The sequence below is a fragment of the Capra hircus genome, chromosome 11 (assembly GCF_001704415.2).
Source record: "Capra hircus breed San Clemente chromosome 11, ASM170441v1, whole genome shotgun sequence".
NCBI classification, from domain to species: domain Eukaryota; kingdom Metazoa; phylum Chordata; class Mammalia; order Artiodactyla; family Bovidae; genus Capra; species Capra hircus.
Window position 1 is genome coordinate 102,218,095 of NC_030818.1, and position 19,972 is coordinate 102,238,066.

The 19,972-nt window shown below is 51.6% G+C and overlaps 1 protein-coding gene across 5 annotated transcripts in view; it reads right to left on the bottom strand.

Annotated features, from left to right (window-relative positions):
• Window positions 4,160-19,972, bottom strand: part of AK8 (adenylate kinase 8) — a 134,248-nt gene continuing 118,435 nt past the window's right edge. For all 5 annotated transcript variants that reach the window (XM_018056042.1, XM_018056041.1, XM_018056043.1 and 2 more), the window contains 2 exons: window positions 5,592-5,672; window positions 4,160-4,497 (listed from right to left, as the gene is read on the bottom strand). In XM_018056042.1, coding sequence (XP_017911531.1) covers window positions 4,260-4,497; window positions 5,592-5,672 — 319 coding nt within the window. In that variant the 3' untranslated portion in view covers window positions 4,160-4,259. The remainder of the gene's footprint in view (window positions 4,498-5,591; window positions 5,673-19,972) is intronic.

The following is a 19,972-nucleotide window of genomic DNA, read 5'->3' on the forward strand; positions in this document are numbered from 1 at the left end:
CTGGGAAATCCCATGGATAGAAGAGCCTGGCAGATTCCAGTCCATGGGGTCACACAGAGACATGACTGAAGAAGCGACTTAGCATGCGTGCACAGAAGACTCATTAGGACAGGGATTTTTGTCTTTTTTCCCATCTGCTCTATGCCCAGTGCCAGGCACACAGTAGGCACTCAACAAGAACCAGTGGAATGAATGGGGCAGGCACGTGTCTGCCTCTCTCGGTTCCTCCAGATGAACTTGCATTGCTCTGCGGTGCTGCGCATGGGCCAGACAGACCCCAGCATCCTCTCCTTTCCCCAAGCCACAGGAAGAGAGGGACCCGTGCCCTCGCTTCTCTTCCCAGATTCCTGGGAGAGATAAGCTGATTGGCCGGCTCAGAGGAAGCGCAGGTATACAGACGCCTGGGCTCAGCAGCGGCAACCAGGTCCGGGTCCCACAGGAGACACACCTGCGGGGTGGGGACGAGCAGACACCCCAAACGAGCCTCTGGAGCGTCTGGATTGCCCAGAGCCGAGGCGAGCAGGGAAGGGAGGGGCTGGACAAACACAGACCGGGGCCAGAGGGTCGGGTGTAAGAGAGGGGCGGGAGAGCTTGTAGTGCCAACAGGATAAGAGGCTGGAGGTGACCGAGGGGACTGCTTTAATGTCGACAAAGGCACGACTGTTCTCTTGCAAGTTGACCTTAATCAGACCTCAGAGGTTAACTTCAAGCACAGCCCCTCATCTGGGAATTAACACGACATTTGCCCTCCAGCCACAGGACTGGGCCTCTCCTGGCCGGAAAGCCCCCAGAGCGGCATCACTGCGGCTGGGACCGGATGCTAATGTTCGCCAGCTGGCTGGGGGGAGGGGCGGAGGACGAATGTCCTTTGCTCGTCGCTTCGGAGGGAGCGAGCTACAGGAGCGGGAGCCTGTCGGGCCAACCCCAGCAGCGCACACCCGAGGGGCGCGCCCGGGATCGCGCGCCCCGGGCGCATCTCAATGAAGCCCGCGCCTTCCGGCTCTGCCGCGGCGCCGGAACCCAACCGAGGCCCTGCATCGGGGCATCCGGGACGCCGGGGGCCTTTGGGAGGCGGGAGGAGGAGCGCCGGGCGACGTTCGTTCACCTGGGTTGGGGGAAGAAGGCAGGGGCCCCGCGAGCCCGGATGCCTTCAGCAACCCCGACGGCGACTGAGGGCAAAGCACCGGCCTGCTAGTCATCTCCTGGAGTCCTGGGAGCAGCGAGTGACCCAGGTCCCCACCCCTGCTGCCACTTAGCACATGCAGCCGTCCACAAGTTATTGGACTCCTCTGAGCCCGTTTCCTCATCTAGGGATAAAAAAAGAAAAAGAGCCCTGACCTCAAGGAGAGCTGTGAGAACCCCAGTGGGAAGAGCCGCATTTGCGGCGCGTATGCTATGTGCCACGCCCTAGTTTCAGCCTTGGTGTATGTATTCATCATTCCATCCCACAGTATGTGCCTAGTACTGCCTAGGAGGCAGCGACCCTTCTCATTTTACAAGGGTCCAGAGAGGTGAAGTAGCTCGCCCCAGGCCACACAGCAGCATGGGGACCCAGGCTGCTGGGGTCCACAGTCCAAGCTCTTGGCGGGGACATCACCTGCCCCGCAGAGCAGGGACAGCTGCTCTATGGGGGGCGGGGCAGGCGGAGAGAGAAGAGGCTGTGCACAGAGCACAAAGCGCTGTGTGAGCGGAACAAGTGTTTGTGATGTCCTGAGCTAAGGATTGGAGCTGGGCTGGAAGAAACACAAGCTGGAATCAAGATTGCTGGGAGAAATATCAAGAACCTCAGATATGCAGATGACACCACCCTTATGGCAGAAAGTGAAGAGGAACTAAAAAGCCTCTTGATGAAAGTGAAAGAGGAGAGTGAAAAAGTTGGCTTAAAGCTCAACATTCAGAAAACAAAGATCATGGCATTTGGTCCCATCACTTCAGGGCAAATAGATGGGGAAACAGTGGAAACAGTGTCAGACTTTATTTTTCTGGGCTCCAAAATCACTGAAGATGGTGGCTGCAGCCATGAAATTAAAAGACTCTTACTCCTTGGAAGAAAAGTTATGACCAACCTAGAGAGCATATTCAAAAGCAGAGACATTACTTTGCTGACTAAGGTCCGTCTAGGCAAGGCTATGGTTTTTCCAGTGGTCATGTATGGATGTGAGAGTTGGACTATGAAGAAGGCTGAGTGCCGAAGAACTGATGCTTTTGAACTGTGGTGTTGGAGAAGACTCTTGAGAGTCGCTTGGACTGCAAGGAGATCCAACCAGCCCATTCTGAAGGAGATCAGCCCTGGGATTTCTTTGGAAAGAATGATGCTAAAGCTGAAATTCCAGTATTTTGGCCACCTCATGCGAAGAGTTGACTCATTGGAAAAGACTTTGATGCTAGGAGGGATTGGGGGCAGGAGGAGAAGGGGACAACAGAGGATGAGATGGCTGGATGGCATCACTGACTCGATGGATGTGAGTCTGAGTGAACTCCGGGAGATGGTGATGGACAGGGAGGCCTGGCGTGCTGCAATTCATGGGGTCGCAAAGAGTCGGACACGACTGAGCGACTGAACTGAACTGAGCTGCATCGGATCTGCATCGAGATGGGGTTCCATTGGAGAGTAAACAGGCTGCAGTCTCTGGTGCCTGGGACGACACACAGCAAGGCAGGCAGAGTAAGGGGAGCGGCCCCTGGCTAGGCTGGTGCTGGCCACCTTCCTGGTCTTCTGTCTCCTGCAGTAGGGGGTGCTGGGTACACATGGGCAGAGTTTCAGCACAGCAGCCTGGCCCTATGGTCTGGACCCGAGACCTTTCCTGGGGACTCCGGGGCCTGAGGAGGCTCCACAGGCAGGATCCCAGGGTCAGGGGGCTTCAGGGAGAGATGCCCTGTTCCCTGTGGGGTGGGGAAGGGGAGGGGCAGGGGGAGGGGAAGGCCCAATGGAGTGTCAGGAGGTGGCACCCAGTGCCTGGGCAGGATGGAGAGAGAGAGAGTTGAGGGCGGGGCCACTAGGCACAGGGGAAGCGCTGTGGCCGGATGCCGCCTCTAGAGAGGGGGCCTAGTGCTGGGAGGTCTGGCCAAGGCCTGAGGGGTTCACCCTGCAGTGACCCAGGCAGAGGCCGGAGGGCAGGCCCAGAGGTCTGGTTCCATGGGCCCCAGCTGCCGGCTGCCTACGGTCACAACGGCCATTGCTAGGGTCAGATCTTTGCTGGGGGGACACTGGGCTGCCCTAGGCTGGAATGGGCTTTAGCCATTAGACCCGGAGTCCCTGACCACGCAGAGCCCAGAAGCTCGAGTCCTTGTCTTGGACCCTGGCTGGCCAGGCCCCCTGAGGCCTGCAGGCGGAGAGCACCGGAGCGCTGGGTTCAGGTGTAGCCATGGATCCGAGAGACCTCGGGCAAGTCACTCACCCTCTGCAGCTTCAGTGGGAATCATCCAAGTACCTTTCTAGCAAGATAAAATAATAAATAATCATCGGGGGCGGGGGAAGCTCGTGGAAGAGGATCAGGAGCTCTGCCACCCTGAGATGTCACTGTCCTATCCCCCCAGGGTCCCTCCTGTGTGCTGTGGGCCCTGCGGGACCCAGAGGGGCTATCTCAGTGGGATCTGAAGGCAGGCCTTCCAAGGGCTTCCAGAGTCTTAGAAGCAGCCACGTGTGTCTGGAACTGCACTGACCCTGCAGCCCCTCGCCACATGCGGCCGTTCATACTTAATTTAGAGAAGCTCAAGGACAATCGTAAAAGACAGCTCCTTGGTGGCAATGGCCACGTTCCCTGTGCTTGACAGTCCCCTGGAGCTCACAGCCGCTGTGTTGGCTGCACATAGGTCATTCCAGAGAGTTCTACTGGGCAGGCTGCTCTGGAGACAGTGGCTTTGGTGAAACTGTATTCACAGAGAGCGTAGCGTGGGTGAGAGCTTTTCCTGTATCATTGCGTTTCATCCCAAGGCAGCCCTGTGAGGCAGGGACTATTGTTACCCATTTCGGCTGCAAGAAATGAGGATCCAGCGACAACCCCAGGATGCACAGGACATGGCCGCTGGAGCCACACCGCATCCCAGGTCTGACCCGGGCCGCCACGGTCAACCTGACTGCCTCCCCAGGCTGCGCCCGGCCTGCATTCCCAGACCCCAAACAAGGCCAGCTTCCGGCCGCCACCTCCAGGACCCACGAGACTGCACCCAGCACTTTATTGGCTTGGCTGATCTTCCAGAGGGTTGGGGGTGAGGGGCTAACTCCGTCTTTCTGAGGGATGCTCCCAGCTCAGAACCTGTCAGGGGACTTTCTTGGGTAGGAGATTAATGATCCCACTCTCAATGTATTCGAAGACTGTGTACGGGTCCTGGTCCCCGTTGAGGGTGATGGCGTCCCTGTAGAACTGCTCCAGCTCAGCGGAATTCCTGTAGAACAGATCCATTTTGAGCTTGATCTGCTCTTCCGAATCCTTGGGATTCTGCAGGAGACGGGCCTGGACTTCCATGGTCGGAGGTGGCTTGTACATGAGGTGGTACCTGCGAGAGGCGGGGAAGCCGGTGAGCCCTGGTCCAGCTCAGAGGACAGGCGAGAAGGGACCCCTTCCCAGGAGAGAGGCTGGAGCCCATGACCACCAGCAGCAGACATTTACTCTGCACCAGCCACTGGCTAGGCTGAGAGCCGCAGCATGGCCCCTTCCCAGGAGAGAAGGCCGCAGGTCAGTAATAGGATGGAATATAGTAAAATACTAAGGGCCAAATTCCTTTTGTTCATTCCTTCCTTTCTCCTTTCCTTTCTTCCTTCCAAACAATCCTAGGGACCTGCCATGTACGCCTAGCACAGCCCTGCTACTGGCAACCCAATGGCAGGTGAGACATCGCCTCTGTGTTCATGGAGCTCACGGTCAAATAGGGGATGGGACATCATAACACCAGGCATGAGTGGAGACACGAGGAAGTGCCCTGGTCCCTGGGGGAGAGACCCCGGCAGCACGAAGGCTGTTTCACTTGACACGGATCAGTGAGAGGACGTCCCCCAGCACACGGTGATGGGAAAATCCTGGTGCTTCCTTCCCGCCCCTCCTCCTCTGTCCTGAGAAACGTGGTCTAGTTACCAAGAAACAGGGCCCTGGTTGCTGGGAAGATGGGGGCTTCAACCTTCAATCGCGGGGACTGTAGACTGTGTTTCACCACCAACACAGCAATTGCACTTGGTTAGATACAAGGCCTTAGCTTGCAGGATTTAGCCCCTATAGCCACGGGAGGGCTCAGAGGCAACGCTGTTCCCAAGGGGACGCGTCTGTTCAGCAGCCACGTCAGGGATGTACCGCAGCGACATGCTGGGGTCAGAGCCAAGCCCCCATCAGAGCAGGTGAGCAGTTTAACAGCTGTTGTACAGCCTGGACATTCATTTTCTTGCTACTCTTCCAGGAAAAGAGGGTCAGCAGACAGAGTGGAGGAGCTGGCTGGGTGAACCCCCTTTCTAGAGTCTTCTGTCAGTTGTCCCCAGCAGGATCCCTGGAGCAGCCCCGCCCTGGCACCCATCAGCTAGATGGAGAGAGGGGGGGTCCCCTGTGGGGCGTGGCCTCTGGAGCCCTCAGAGGGCCGCTGCCCACTGCAGGGCTGGCACAGACCTTTCTCCTGTGACGGGGTCAGTTCTTCTCAGGCTCAGCCGCTCGATGACAGAATCGAATGGCACATTCAGGAAAAACACCCTGCGGGCAGAAGAGGCACCATGTCTGCTGGAGGGAACTGCAGGCTGGACTCGAGGCCAGGGTGGGCTTCAGCCCCCCAGAGTGGGCAGAGCCTCAGTGGCCTTGACTCGGGGCTTGGGGCACCAGGCTCTGGCCGGTCACCAGGGAAAGATGCAGGTGGGGTCTCCCCGCTGCAGAAGCTCTCCACCTCCTGATTCAGGGACAGCTCCCAGCCGCCATTGCTCCCGGGGCAGTGGTGGGGGAGACACTCCATGGGGGGTGAGCTGTGGAGAGTGAATGCCCCATCCTTGGGGGAGACCAGTGAGTTCCCTGGAATTACACAGATGTGGGTTAGAATCTCACCTCCACATGGACCTGCTGTGTGACCTCAGGCCACAAACACAACCTCTCTGAGACTCAGTTTCCTCACCTGCAAAAGTGTGTGAGTTGCTCAGTCATGTCCAACTCTTTGTGACCCCATGGAGTGTAGCCCTCCAGGCTCCTATCCATGGGATTCTGCAGGCAAGAATGCTGGAGTAGGTTGCCATTTCCTTCTCCAGGGGATCTTTCCAAGCCAGGGATCAACCCGGGTCTCCTGCATTGCCGGCGGATTCTTTACCATCTGAGCTAATAGTTGCTGGGCTTCCCTGATAGCTCAGTTGGTAAAGAATCTGCCTGCCAATGCAGGAGACCCGGGTTTGATCCCTGGGTCAGGAAGATCCACTGGAGAAGGGATAGACTACCCACTCCTATATGCTTGGGCTTCCCTTGTGGCTCAGTTGGTAAAGAATTCACCTGCAATGCAGAAAACCGGGTTCGATCCCTGGGTTGGGAAGATCCCCTGGAGAAGGGAAAGGCTACCCACTCCAGTATTCTGGCCTGGAGAATTCCATGGACTACAGTCCGTGGCTCTCAAAGAGTCTGCTAATGTTGAAGATGGGCCTCCCCGGGGGCTCACTGGTAAAGAACCCATCAGCCAGTGCAGGAGACGCAAGAGACATAGGCTTGATCCCTGGGTCGAGAAGATCCCCTGGAGAAGGAAATGGCAACCCATTCCAGTACTCTTGCCTGGAGAACTCCACAAACAGAGGAGCTTGGCAGGCTACAGTCCATGGGGTGGCAAAGAGTCAGACAAAACTGAGTGACTAACACTTCACATGTGTCCACCCCAACCTCCAAGGCATCCCTCCCCTCATCTCCCCCTGGTAACCATAAGATTGCTTCCTACATCTGTGATTCTGTTTCTGTTTTGTAAATAAGTTCATCTGTTCCACATTTTTAGATTCTACATATAAGCGGTATCATATGGTGTTTATCATCTGGAAGCCTTTCTTTATATGAAACCTGAGGACAGATGTTCTCGGTCAGGGCTGAGTTTGCCCTGAGATGTTGGACAATGTATAGGGACGTTTCCGGTTATCACGGCTGGGGAGGGGGTGCAACTGGCACCCAGCAGGTGGAGGCCAGGGCTACAGCTCAGCATCTCACCGCCTGTAGGACAGGCCCCACCGCGAAGAGCTACCCGGCCCCGGGGTCAGTCGCAAGACAAATGGGACAGGAGGGAGGCGTGCCTACCGGGGGCGGGGGGCTGGGGGGAGGCCAACTGACCAAGTGCTCTGGCTCCTGCCCACAGGTCTAATCCAGGCCCTGCCTTCTAGGGTTAAACCATCTCAGGTTTTTTAACAAGTTCTGGAATATTCTGTTGCTCACTTTACTGTTTATTCATTGCTGTAATTCATACGTGCATTTATGGAGTGCCCGCTGTGTACTCAGAGCTTTCCCGCCTTCACTCTTGGGTGGGAGTCTTCAGGATGGATCCTCTGCCTTCCCCCAAGCTAGTGAACAAAAGAAGGCCCTCCCCCACCCCCAGGAATTCACCAGATGTACTGATGGGGCTGCCAAGAGGCCAAGCTTTGGTGGGTGGAATAGGGCCCCAGTCCCCAGGGGCCCCAGACCAGCCTCTTGAGCCCAGGTGTCACCTCTAGGGCCAGACCAGCGATCAGCCCCTGACCAGGGTCCTGGGGCCTGGGGAGCATTCACAGGAAACATGTGCAGAAAAGGGTGGATGAATGAGCAGCACATTGTCCTGTTGCTGTTTGGTCGCTCAGTCGTGTCCAACTCTTGTTTCAGCCCCAGGGACTGTAGCCCATCAGGCTTCTCCATCCATGGGATTCTCCAGCAAGAATACTGGAGTGGGTTGCCATTTCCTTCTCCAGGGGATCTTCCCAACTCAGGGACTGAACCCGGGTCTCCTGCACTGCAGGCAGACACCTGACTGCCTAAGCCACCAGGGAAGAACCACCCCCCAAAAAAAGAAGTAAACCAAATGTGAGGCAAATACTCTCCGTTCAAGACTGGCATCTCCCACCCCCTTTCTTCTCTTTCCCTTGTTTCGCCCATGCTGTTTGCTGAGGCTCACATCTGCCCAGTTGCCAAGGAGCCCCTTGCTGGTATCTGGTGAAAGCTTCAGCCACCACCACACCAAGCAAGCTCATCCTGGGGAGGGGGGAACGGGAGGGGGGCGGTGTGGCAGCAGCCATGGAAATCTTCCCCGCACATGTTGTCGACAAAGATCTCCATTCCCAGGATAACAGCCACCAAATAAAACACGTAAGATCAGGAGCGTCGGAACACAGGGCGCACAGGTGTTTTTGATGTGCTTTCATCCTTTACGCTCCAAACATGCTGCCCCCCTGCACCCCCAGAACTTGCGAGGCCCAACAGCAACACCGAAACGCGGCTGTCACTGCGGCTGGGGGCTGACGGTGTAGCTATGGACGCCGACGCCAGTAGAAAGGAAGCTAGTTTGGAAATCTGTGATAATAGATGTTGCTTCATAAACAAACAGCCCCAACTGAAAGATTTTTAACCCAGCATACGTAGACCATTTGTCGTCATTCAAGAGAAAGGCTTGTGAAAGGCTGGCAAGATCAGAAGCGCGCAGACACCAAATTGGTACTTGAAACACATCGTTGGGAAAAGCCTCTCTGCAGAGGAGCTGGGCTTCCAGAGGCTGGAAGCTTCTGATTAGCCAGGCTCACGCACCCCGATGTCAGAGCCAGGTGGTGGGGAGAGGAGCAGGGAGCCCACGTAGCTCTGTGGAGGTGCACGGCGCTGTGCGGGCCCCCACCTGTGGGTTTGGGGTGTTATGCTGCTCATTTACGGTGACAGCCAGGAAAGACAGAATGTGAAAGCAGAGAAGAGTCAGAGCAGGGTGCACTGGGCAGAGACACTCCTGGTCTACATGCCTGGGCTCACCAGGGGCTGGAGCGCCACCTGCCTCGGGGTTTGCAGAATTTCAGGGCTGCCTCAGGAGGGAGACGGAAGGCATGCGCCTCCAATCCCTCACTGCTCCAAGTGGGATCCCCAGACCAGCAGCAGCAGCTGGGACTCAAGCCCCATGGCCCACCCACTGAACCGGAGACTAGTGTTGACGAGATCCACAGGGATCTGTACGTACACTGAGGCTGGAGAGGGCTGCTCTGATCCTGTTTCCCAGATTTGTCTGATGTTAAGGCTCATCAGGAGGGCTTGTCTAAAATACAGATTCTGACCCTGAAACTGACCCAGATTATAAACCAGCTACTGTTGTGTAGTTGCTCAGTGTTGTCTGACTCTTTGCGACCCCATGGACTGCAGCACGCCAGGCTTCCCTGTCCTTCACTATCTCCCAGAGTTTACTCAAACTCATGTCCATTGAGCTGGATAGTTGCCATCCAACCATCTTATCCTATGTTGCCCCCTTATCCTCCTGACCTCAGTCTTCCCCAGTATCAGGGTCTTTCCCAGTGATTTAATAACAATTATTAAAAGAATAAATACAGGGTACCCCTCCCAGAGGGTACCAAGCCAAAACCTCCGGGGGAGGGACTGGGAGACCTCTATTTGTAAATCAGCAGCACAGGTGATTCTTATGCTTGGGCAGGTGTGGGAAGCTTGTCTGTATCCTCAGGTCTCACTTGGCCAAACCCTGGAACTATCAGGGGAATTCTGAGATTACTGAGACCTGGGCCCCAGCCCTCGAGATTCTGCTATAACTGGCTTGAGGTAAGGTCTGGGGATGGAGATTCTTAAAAGCTCCCCAAGTGGCTCTAGTGTGCAGTCAGTTCTTAGAACCATAGCTTTGAACCACTCTGCTCAGTGTACACGACGGGGAAACGGAGCCCCAAAGAGGGGAGGGCTCATCGGCTGTCACCCAGGACACAGATGCCCGGTGACTGCGGGCTCTCTCGACCCACTCTTGTTATGACTACAGTGATATTCCACTTCATACCCATCAGGAGGGCCATTATCAAAAAACCAACAAATAACAAGGGTTGGTAGATGAGGATGCGGAGGAAGTGGGAGCCTTGTGCCTTGCCAGTAGGAGTGTAGAAAGGTGCCATGTGTGACCAGCCTTTCCACTGCTGACATACACCCAAAACAAGGGGAAGCAGAGGCTGAACAGGTATTTGCACACCTAAGCTCACTGCAGCATTATTCACAAGAGCCAAAAGGCAAAAATAACCCAAGTGTCCGTCAGTAGATGAGTGGATAAACAAAGTGAGACATACACCCACAACGGACTATTAGACAGCCTTGGAAAGAAATGGAATCCTGACCCCTGCTACAGTGTGGATGGACCTTGAAGACATTCCACTAAGTGACAGAAGTCAGACACAAAAGGATACATGTTGTATGATGCCACTTAAATGAAGTTTGTAGACTAGTCAAATTCATAAAGACAGAGGGCAGAATGGTGGGTGCCCAAGGCTGGGAAGAAGGAGAAATCCCAGGTTGTTGTTCAGTGGAGACAGTTTCCATTTGGGAAGGTGGAAAAGTTCTGGAGATGGATGGTGGTGATGCGTTGCACAAGAATGTACTTAACACCATTCAAATGTACGCTGAATGGTTAGAACGGCAAACTTCATGTTATGTGTATTTTACCACAATAAAAAATAAGTGCTACAGGACTTTCCTGGGGGGCCAGTGGCTAAGACTCTGTGCTCCCAATGCGGGGGCCCAGGCTCAGTCCCTGCTCCAGGAACTGGCTCCTGCACGCCACAAAGGAAGATCGAAGATCCTGCATGCCAAAACTAAGACCTGGTGCAGCCAAATAAATACAAATCAACAAATATTTTTAAAAATAAGCACGATGGTGCAGTGTATAGTTATTATGACGAAGGTAGGGGGAGGGGGGAAAAACTTAACATTTAATGAGGTTCTGAATATACATATGTATACAAACGAATGAAAGGACCGAAAAATATGAACCAGGACTTCTCTGGGGGTCCGATGGTTGGGACTCTGCCTTCTGATGCAGGGATGTGGGTTCAATCCCTGATCAGGGAACTAAGATTCCACCTGCTGTGTGCCACGACTACTGAGCGCACGTGCTCTGAAGCCCACACGGCACACCTAGAGAAAGAGCCTTCAGGCCACAAACAAGAGCCAACGCAGCAAAGAAATAAATTTTTAAAAATGAACCATGTGGTAGTATTAACTCTACACTATCTAATTTTCATCCCTGTCTCCTGTACAATGTCACGAACCTCAGTCCATAGTTCATCAGGCACTCTATCTATCAGATCTAGACCCTTAAATCTATTTCTCACTTCCACTGTATGGAGATGGTGTTGGACAGGGAGGCCTGGCGTGCTGCAATTCATGGGGTCGCAAAGAGTCGGACACGACTGAGCGACTGAACTGAACTGAACACTATCTAAAATGCCAATGCTATAAAAACTCAGAAAAGAGAATACCACTTGTTTTATCAGGCAGCATTTCCCTGATACCAAAAGCCAGACAAGGACACTATAAGAAAACTGTAGACCAATATCCCTCATGAATACAGAGGCAAAAAATACTCAATAAAAATATTAGCAAATTGAATCTAGCAACACATAAAAAAGAATACTACATTACGACTAAACGAGGATTAGCCTAGTGATGCAAATCTGGTTCAGTATTCAAAAATCAGTTAGTATAAGCTTCCCTGGTGGCTCAGATGGTAAAGAATCTGCCAGCAATGCTTGTAAACCTGGTTTGGATACCTACGTTGCAAAGATCCCCTGGAGTATAAAATGGCAACCCACTCTGGTATTCTTGCCTGGAGAATTCCATGGAGAGAGGAGGCTGGTGGGCTACAATTCATGGAGTTGCAAAGAGATGGACATGACTGAGCAACTAACACATAACCGTATTATGAGACTAAAGAAGAAAACCATATAACCATCTCAATAGATGTAGGAAAGCAGTTTACAGAATTTTATGTCACTTCCTGGTAAATATTCCAAGCAAATTATACATAGAAGGTAATTTCCCCTTCAATCTAATAAAGGGCATTTACCAAAAAATTACAGCTAACATTATATGTTATGGTGAAAGACTGGGTGCTTTTCCCTTAAGATTGGGAACAAGGCAGAATGTCCATTTTCATGAATTCTATTCAACATCTTACTGGAAGTCCTGGAGAGTGTAATAAGACAAGAAAAGGAAATAGCAAGCATACACATTGAAAAGGAAGAAATAAAACCGTTATTTGCAGATGACAGGATCATCTAATTAGAGCCCTAAAGAATCTTCAAAAAGGCTACAACAGTTAATAAGTGGGCTTAGTGAATACACAGGATACAAAATCAATAGACAAAAAGTAAACCAATTTTTCAAGATACTAGCAATAAGCGGTTGGAAATCAAAAATTTTAAGTACCATTTGCAATAATATAAAAGTGAAATACTTAGATGTAAAGCTAACAAAATATGTATAAGATCTGTATGGTGAAAATTACAAAGCACTGATGAAAGATGCCAAAGACTTAAATACGTATCGGGAGCTATACCATGTTCATGGACTCAGAGACTCAGTGCAGGTAAGATGTTGATCCTGACAGATCTACAGATTCGGTGCAATCCTAATCGAAATTCCGAGAAGGTGTTTTGAAGATTCCACACAAGTCAATTTTATGTGGTACGTGCTTCTGAAAAAGAATTAGAATCACTTTAAAAATGTTGAAGCAGAAGAACAAATTGATTTCAAGGCTTACTGTAAAGCTGCAGTAGTACAGACAGCATGAACGTTAGCGACAGGCTAGACAGATGGATTAAAAAGACAGAACAAAGCGTCTGGAAGTTGACTTATACAGATATGGCCTTTTCAACAAAGGAACCGACACAATTCAAAGGAGAAAGATGTGTTTTTTCACCCAACGGTGCTAGAATAATGAGACATTCATATGCAAATAATGATAATGATCTTGGGCCACACCTCACGCCATCTACAAAAACTATTTCAAAATAAATCATGGATGGAAATATAAACCTAAAACTATTAAACTTCTAGAAGAAATCCTGTGACCTTGGGTTAAACATTTCCTACATATGACACCAAAATCATGACCCATGGATTTTTAAATTAATAAATTAGATTTTATTAAAAGCCTAACAATTGAAAGCTTGTGCTCTTCAAAAAAAACATTAAGAAAATGAAAGAGGTATCATAGACCAGGAGAAAATATTTGTGAAACCTATACCTGATAAGGGATTGAATTTGCACTGAGAATACATAAACATGTGAATTAGATACACGACTAACAACATACAGGAGGAGGCACAAATAGATCCCTTAGTAACCTCTGTTTCCAAATTTGATATTCAAATTGGGAAGATCTGTCCAGGAAAACCATTTCTTGAAACAGGCTTGAACGCCTCCTCCTTCTCCAGTTTCTTCAAAGCCCAGAGGGTGCGCTGAGCCGTCTGGAAGGCAGGAGCACTGTCTGCACTTTAAACCAGGACTCAGCTCTGCCACTCAGAGCCCTTCTGTGCGGCTGGAGCGCAGGCAACAGCGGCTCTACGGCTTTGGAATAATCAAGGGGTCTTATCTCAAAGGGAACTTTGCAATGATTGCCACTGAAACAGGGAACAGACAGAAAAAAGAGCCGCCAAGAAAAAAGGCAAAGTGACCCTAAGACACTAGAATGGTCTGTTCACCTTTAATGTTTGTGCCCTGACACATCAGAGAGGGCAGGCAAGGTCAAAGCCATGGCGAAACAGTTCTCATATGACGGTGAGCTGCGGAGCCGTCGGATAACTGAAAGCAGGCGTAACCCTCATTATGGACCCACCGGGACAAGGCCTCCCTCGGTCCAGGGTCAGGGAGAGGCGGCATCATGTCTAGAGGTGGCTGCATTCGGGGATGGCAGCGTGGGAGGTGTACACTCTCGGAGGACGCTCGTGGGAGTGAAAGCTGGACGTAGCCGAGAACAGCATGAAGAAAGACGACGTGGCAGAGAGTGGTTAGAGAGGGCAAACGAATTATGCACAGACTATCAGAAACCAAAAGACAAGACAAGGGGACTTCCCTGGGGCTCCAGTGGTTAAGAATCTGCCCTGCAAAGCAGGGGTTGTGGGTTCCAACCCAGGTCAGGGAACTAAGATCCCACGTGCTGCGGGGCATCGAAGCCCACGTGCCACAGTGAAAGATACCACGTGCTGCAACGAAGGTCTGATGCAGCCAAATAAATAAATAAAAATAGTGTTTAAAAACTGGATTTAGAACAATAAGAACTGGGCCAGCTGCAGAAGGATCCCCACCTCTGAGTACCCTGGGGGTGAGCTGTCTGAAAACAAGACTCTGGGTTGTCAGGTCTGTTATGCCCTTCGTGCAGGAAAGAGGTGAGGACTGAATAAACCTGCAGTGGATGAGCGGATTAGCATGGGAGGGAGCCAGCTGTGATGCCGTGGAAGGGTGGATTCGATCTCACGCCGACGGGCGCCATCAGCTCAATGAGATCGGTCTCTGGTTCTCCCGGCCGCGGATGCAGGCTGCAGATTGCCATCACAGCCGCCCTCAACTGCAGTGCAGAGGAGAATGTGCCGCTGCACGGAGTCTGGATGCAAGGCCGCCCTGGAGACCGGAGAGGGACCTGGCCAGAGTTTAATGTTTTCACTATGCATAAGTTTCACTCTAACAAGAGAACAATTTGGAAACAAAAGGCCAGACATCGAAACCTCCTTTTAAGCCCCCATGCACCATGCCTCCTGCCCTCTGGTAGCAGCTGTAGTGTCCCCTCCCTGCTCCTTAAAAAAAAAAAAAACGAGGCCTCCGCTGGCCATTTCTTGTTTAAAACTGTGCATAATTGATAGCGGCAGATCTACCCTGCCCATGTCTAAAATCTCTCAAGGGGCAGGGAGAACAGTCTCCACGACTGTCATTAACTGGGAAATTGGTGAGCACGCCTGGCGGTACAGCACACGCCATACAAAACTGCAGCAGTCTGGTGCAAGGAGAGTGACCCCAGGATCAGATTCCTGCATAATCGGTCTCCATTCGAGAGTCCTCTAAAAATGCCTGCCTCCATCACCACTGGGAAGAAAGAGAATAATTCCTCTGCACGTGGCCACCCAGATACTTCCTGGACGGTCATGAACCGCATGTCGTTGGAAGCCAGAAAGTTTTGCAAACTTTTCCCAAAGAGAAAGGCAAATGAGTTTCAGGCTGAAAGTGACAGTAGACATGTAGAAAGCAAGCCAGAGCCTTACTCCAAGACTAGCCAGCCTATGCCCAGTCAGGGCGCCCATCTACACCAACAGCTCTCAGCCTGCATGTGTGCAGATACCGGAGGACTCTGAAAATTCTGGCTTTGCTCAGATCCACACAGGCCCAGTGTCCAAACTCCCTCCAACACTGCCCTCTCCCCAACATCGCTCATGCCCACTCATGCTCAGCAAGTCAGCCGTCGCTACGGGGCACTCAGCTGGGCAGAGCCACAGCGGCTCTCAGGGGCCACTGGGCACCCACACTCTTCACTGCCTTTCCCTTGGTCGTCCTTCAGCTCCGGGTCTGCGTCTCAGGGGCCTGGCTCACCGCCCAGCTGGGCTCCTCCTCTGTGAGAGGCTCCTGTGTGTTCCTGGAGACCCGTCATCCCTGGCCGCTGGCCAGGAGCCACACTCCTCCTTCTGCCTGTGCTCAGAGTAGGTGAGAATGCTCAGGTGTCGGAGTGCCTGCAGCCACTGCCTGGCTGCCTCGAGGTCCCCTCTGACGGCGGGAATACTGATCAACCACTGATCAGCTGATCAACAGCTGATCAACCACTAAGTACGCCGGTGTGGACCCCAGTTCAGTCCCAGAAGAACATCGGGGCTGGTGAACATTCAGGGCCCCGTGGTGTGGCTGACACCTGGATGCTCCAGCAGACCCCTCTTTGAGAAAGAATTTGCGTCTCAGCTGTAAGGAGTGAGATCAGCTGACCTCTTCCAGCTGTAAATACCTTGCAAGACTTGAGCCCCATGTTCTTTTTTTAAAAAACATGATTACTGAGATATAATTTGGGGCTTCCCAGGTGGCGCTAGTGGTAAAGAACCCGCCTGCCAATGCAGGAGACATAGGAGACGTGGCTTTGATCCCTGGGTTGGAAAGATCTCCTAGAGGAGGTCATGGCAACCCACTCCAGTATTCTTGCCTGGAGAGTCCCCATAGAGAAGAGCCTGGTGGGCCACCGTCCATAGGATCACGAAGAGTCGGACACAACTGAAGTGACTTAGCATGCACACAGGAACTAAGATATAATTCACCCCCTCAAAAGTATACAACGTAATTATTTTTAGTGTATTATATTTACAAAGAGTGCAACCATTGACACAATATAAGTCTGGGGGACTTTCATCATGCCCAAAGGAAACGCTGTACCCATGAACAGGCCCTCCCCGCCCTCCAGCTCCCAGATCCTGGCGACTGCTTGTCTGGTTTTGTCTCTGTGTATGTGTTCCATCTGGACACACACTACAAATGGAATCATATGATGCACGGCCCTTCGGGTCTCCAATTAGGGAAACGAAAAAAAAAAAAAAAGAGGAACTTACAAGGTTATTTTAAAGGTTAAACATATCAAGTGCTTAACACATAATAACATAGACTATCCACGTGCCTCTACGTGCCAAGCATCTTTCATTTAGCCTGTGTTTTCAAGATTTGTCCCTATCGTAACATGTATCAGAACTTCATCCCCTTTTATGGCCAAATGGTGTTCTGTGGTATGGCTAGACCAGATTTTGTTTATTCATTCACCAATTGATGGACATTTTTAACCCAAGCTTTTGAGCAAGGTCACAGTCCTCTGGGGGTGGCCCATGGCCAGTGAGTGAGCACAGAGGGGTACCAGGGCCTGCCCAATGCAGCCCTCCCCTGCAAGGGGCCCCCACAGAATCAAGGAGCCTGGGTCAGCTTGCCTCCTCCAGCTTCGGCCCCTTTGCCCAGCTCAGCTGTTATCTGCTCACTGAGTTTTCCCACCCTACGGCTGTCTTAGCCTCTGCTTCCGGGGGGAACTCCACCTGAGACAGGTGCCCTGAAAGTCACCAAGGGCCTCAAAGTATCAGTCCCACTGAAGTGGATGCAACCTCCTGTGTGCAAGCCTGTCCCCCAGGCTGTCAGGCTTGGACATGAGTTCCAAGGTCAGAAAGACTTGGGTTCAAACTCCAGTGGCACCTGCCGGCTCACTGAGGGACCAGCCATCCTACCGTCCAAGTCTCCGTACACAAGGATTAAAAAATAAAAGTACCTCACAGAGTTAAGGATTAAATGTGAAAATTCATACAAATTGCTTACTGTGATGATAAGACTGAATACCCATGGGGCCTACATGGCAGGCAGTCTTCTAAGACTTGACCTACCTTAGGTCAAAGCTCCTCATCGTGACCTTACAAGGGGATTCTCATCATTTTTTACAGAAGGTGAAGAAAACCCAAGAGACAGAGAGGGTTAACCTGTCGAAGTGTCCCAGCTAGAAAGCGGCCGTGATGGCTAACTGTATGTGTCCACTTGAATGGGCCCACAGGGTATGCAGATATTTGGTCAAATATTATTCTGGGTGTGTCTGTGAGAGTGTTTCTCATCATTTAAATCAGTGGAATACAGGAGAATTTAATACAGTGTTAAAAATCAACTGTATTCCAATAAAATAATTTTTTGGAAAAATTAGTGGAATGAATGGAGCAGATTGCTCTCCCTAGCATGGGTGGGCCTCGCCCAATCAGTTGAAGGTCTAAATAGAACAAAAGGGCTGACCCCTTCCTGAATCACAGGAAATTCCTTGTGTCTGCTTGCCTTTGAACAAGGACATTGACTTTCTCCTGCCTTCAGATCTAGTGGGGTGGGGATGCTTTTGTACTCCCATCCTAAAGTCTCACTGGACCCCACTTCAGCCTTTCTGCCTCCTGGCTCTTCCTGAAGCTCCTGCTTGTGGACTTAACCCCCAGATCTTGCGACTGGCCAGTCTCCATAATCACATGAGCCAATTCCTTATAAAGAATCTTTTTCACCTGATATAATGCACATTGATTGTTCCTATTTCTCTGGAGACCTTCACCTAACACAGCTGTGGAACCAGGATGCAAACCCAGGCAGCCAGCCACAGTATTCTTGCAGCTGAGCACAGCACCCCATCATGAATCTGCTGAAAGATGAAGGAAGGGAGGGGCGGGAAGGAAGGAAGGCAGGAGGGACGGAAGGAGGGAAGGGGGCCTCGGCATCCACCGCTCAGCACAAACCCCAAACTCTGAACACATGTCTAGGTTTTAGCCCTCTGGGCTGTGCTGCACAGCCAGCTGGAGTCAGAGTCACCTTCCTCCACTCTAATGGATCAGCTGCGAGGGACTCAAGGCAGAAGATGGGGCAGGTGCTCTTCCAGGGAGGCCTCCACCACATGCCTCCCTCTTGGCACCCTGCTACTGGGCAGACCTCCCCTGGGCACTTCCTGGGAGCAGGAATTTGCTCCAAGGACAGAGAGCCGGGTGTGCAAGATCTGGACCCCTGGGCCACCTGGGAAATAAGTGCATCTCCTTGTCACAGGTCCCCGGAGACAGGGAGCCGAAGGAGGGTGAGGTGAGCTAATTTCGACGTTTCCTTTCTCAAAGCCAGTTTCTCTCAGTGACAGATGGTGCGGGAAGACCTGCCCCATGAAGAGCCACATAAGCGTCTCCCAGCCACCATCAGAATCTCCACTCTTGACTTTTCCACCGCATATTTTTTAATAAGGTGCTGCAGAAAACCTTTGGCTTTAACCCCTTCCACAGCTGGAAGTTTCCTCCACGAATCTCTCTAGCCAAAAGCATTTTACTTCTCGGCTTCAATTTTAACCCTTTGCCGCACATGAATCTCCAGCATCACCATCATTATCGTCACTGCAAACCATTATAGACTTTCTACGTGCCAGGCACCTGCACTAATAAGCACGCTGCACGGGTGTCTTGTCCTGTTTAATCCAAGTGAGGGCCTGTGATCCTGCCCATCTCCAGGATGAAAAGACTCAGTCTCCCAAGAGGTGAAGTGGTGCCTCCAGCCTGGGGTCCGGGCCTGGCTGACTCTAGGCCGCTCTTTCATGACCTTCCTACATGTACAATAATATCACTTGTTCCTTGCCGTTGTTAGAACATTCCTGACGCCTCTGGTGAGAAGCAGAAAATGGAAAAGGAGCCCTGAAGAGATTTGGGAGGGGTGCAAATAGGGTGAGGTCCACACTGTCTTTGTGCGCCCCCAAGCCTCAACATTCACTGGACCCCACCTCAGACTGCCTTGGGCCAAAGCCACCACCTCACTTGTGTCCTCCACCACCTGACGGGCACCAGCTGCCTTGGGCTGGGAGCCCCCTCCTCTGTCTGTCTCCCTGGGGATGCCATGCACAGCTGCAGGCATCGGCAGGGTTAAAGATAAATAACGAGGATTCCAAAAGATCCTCATCCCCCGTCACAGCTGTCTTGCCTGAGGAATCCGCCACCGTGTTTGTTAAACCCACACTTTAATTACTCCAAAATTATGTTAAATCCTTGCATAAATATTGCAGCGAAGAATTTCATTACAGCAAGTTGGGTTGCCGCCAGAGCTCTCAGTTAAAAAGTAAGGGGAGACCAGACACACGCAGAAAAGATAGATTTTTTTTTCCAGATAAAAAGGCAAGGGAGGTCATCCTTTGTCAGAACACCCAGGTGTCACAGAGAAACAGACTCTCCCATTTCACCGATGGAAGGGGGGGAAATCCCTTCCGCCCTCCAATCTAATAGCTTTTACTTCTCCGCAAAACTAAAATCGGATTAAATATTAATAACCAGCAGTATTAATTAAGGGGGGGAAAGCCCATCAAGAGAACCCCAATATGTTTACAGTGTCCCCAAGAAACTGGGAAAATTCACAATCAAGTGTGTAAATGTTCTAAAAAAGGGTCCTGAATATTTTATGAATATTTGTCATAAAACAGAAATAATAACCACTGTGCAGAGCTATTAGAATTAATATTTATGCTGCCCGCCATGAAATATTCATGGGGACAGAGAAAGGGGGGCCCGTAAGACAAG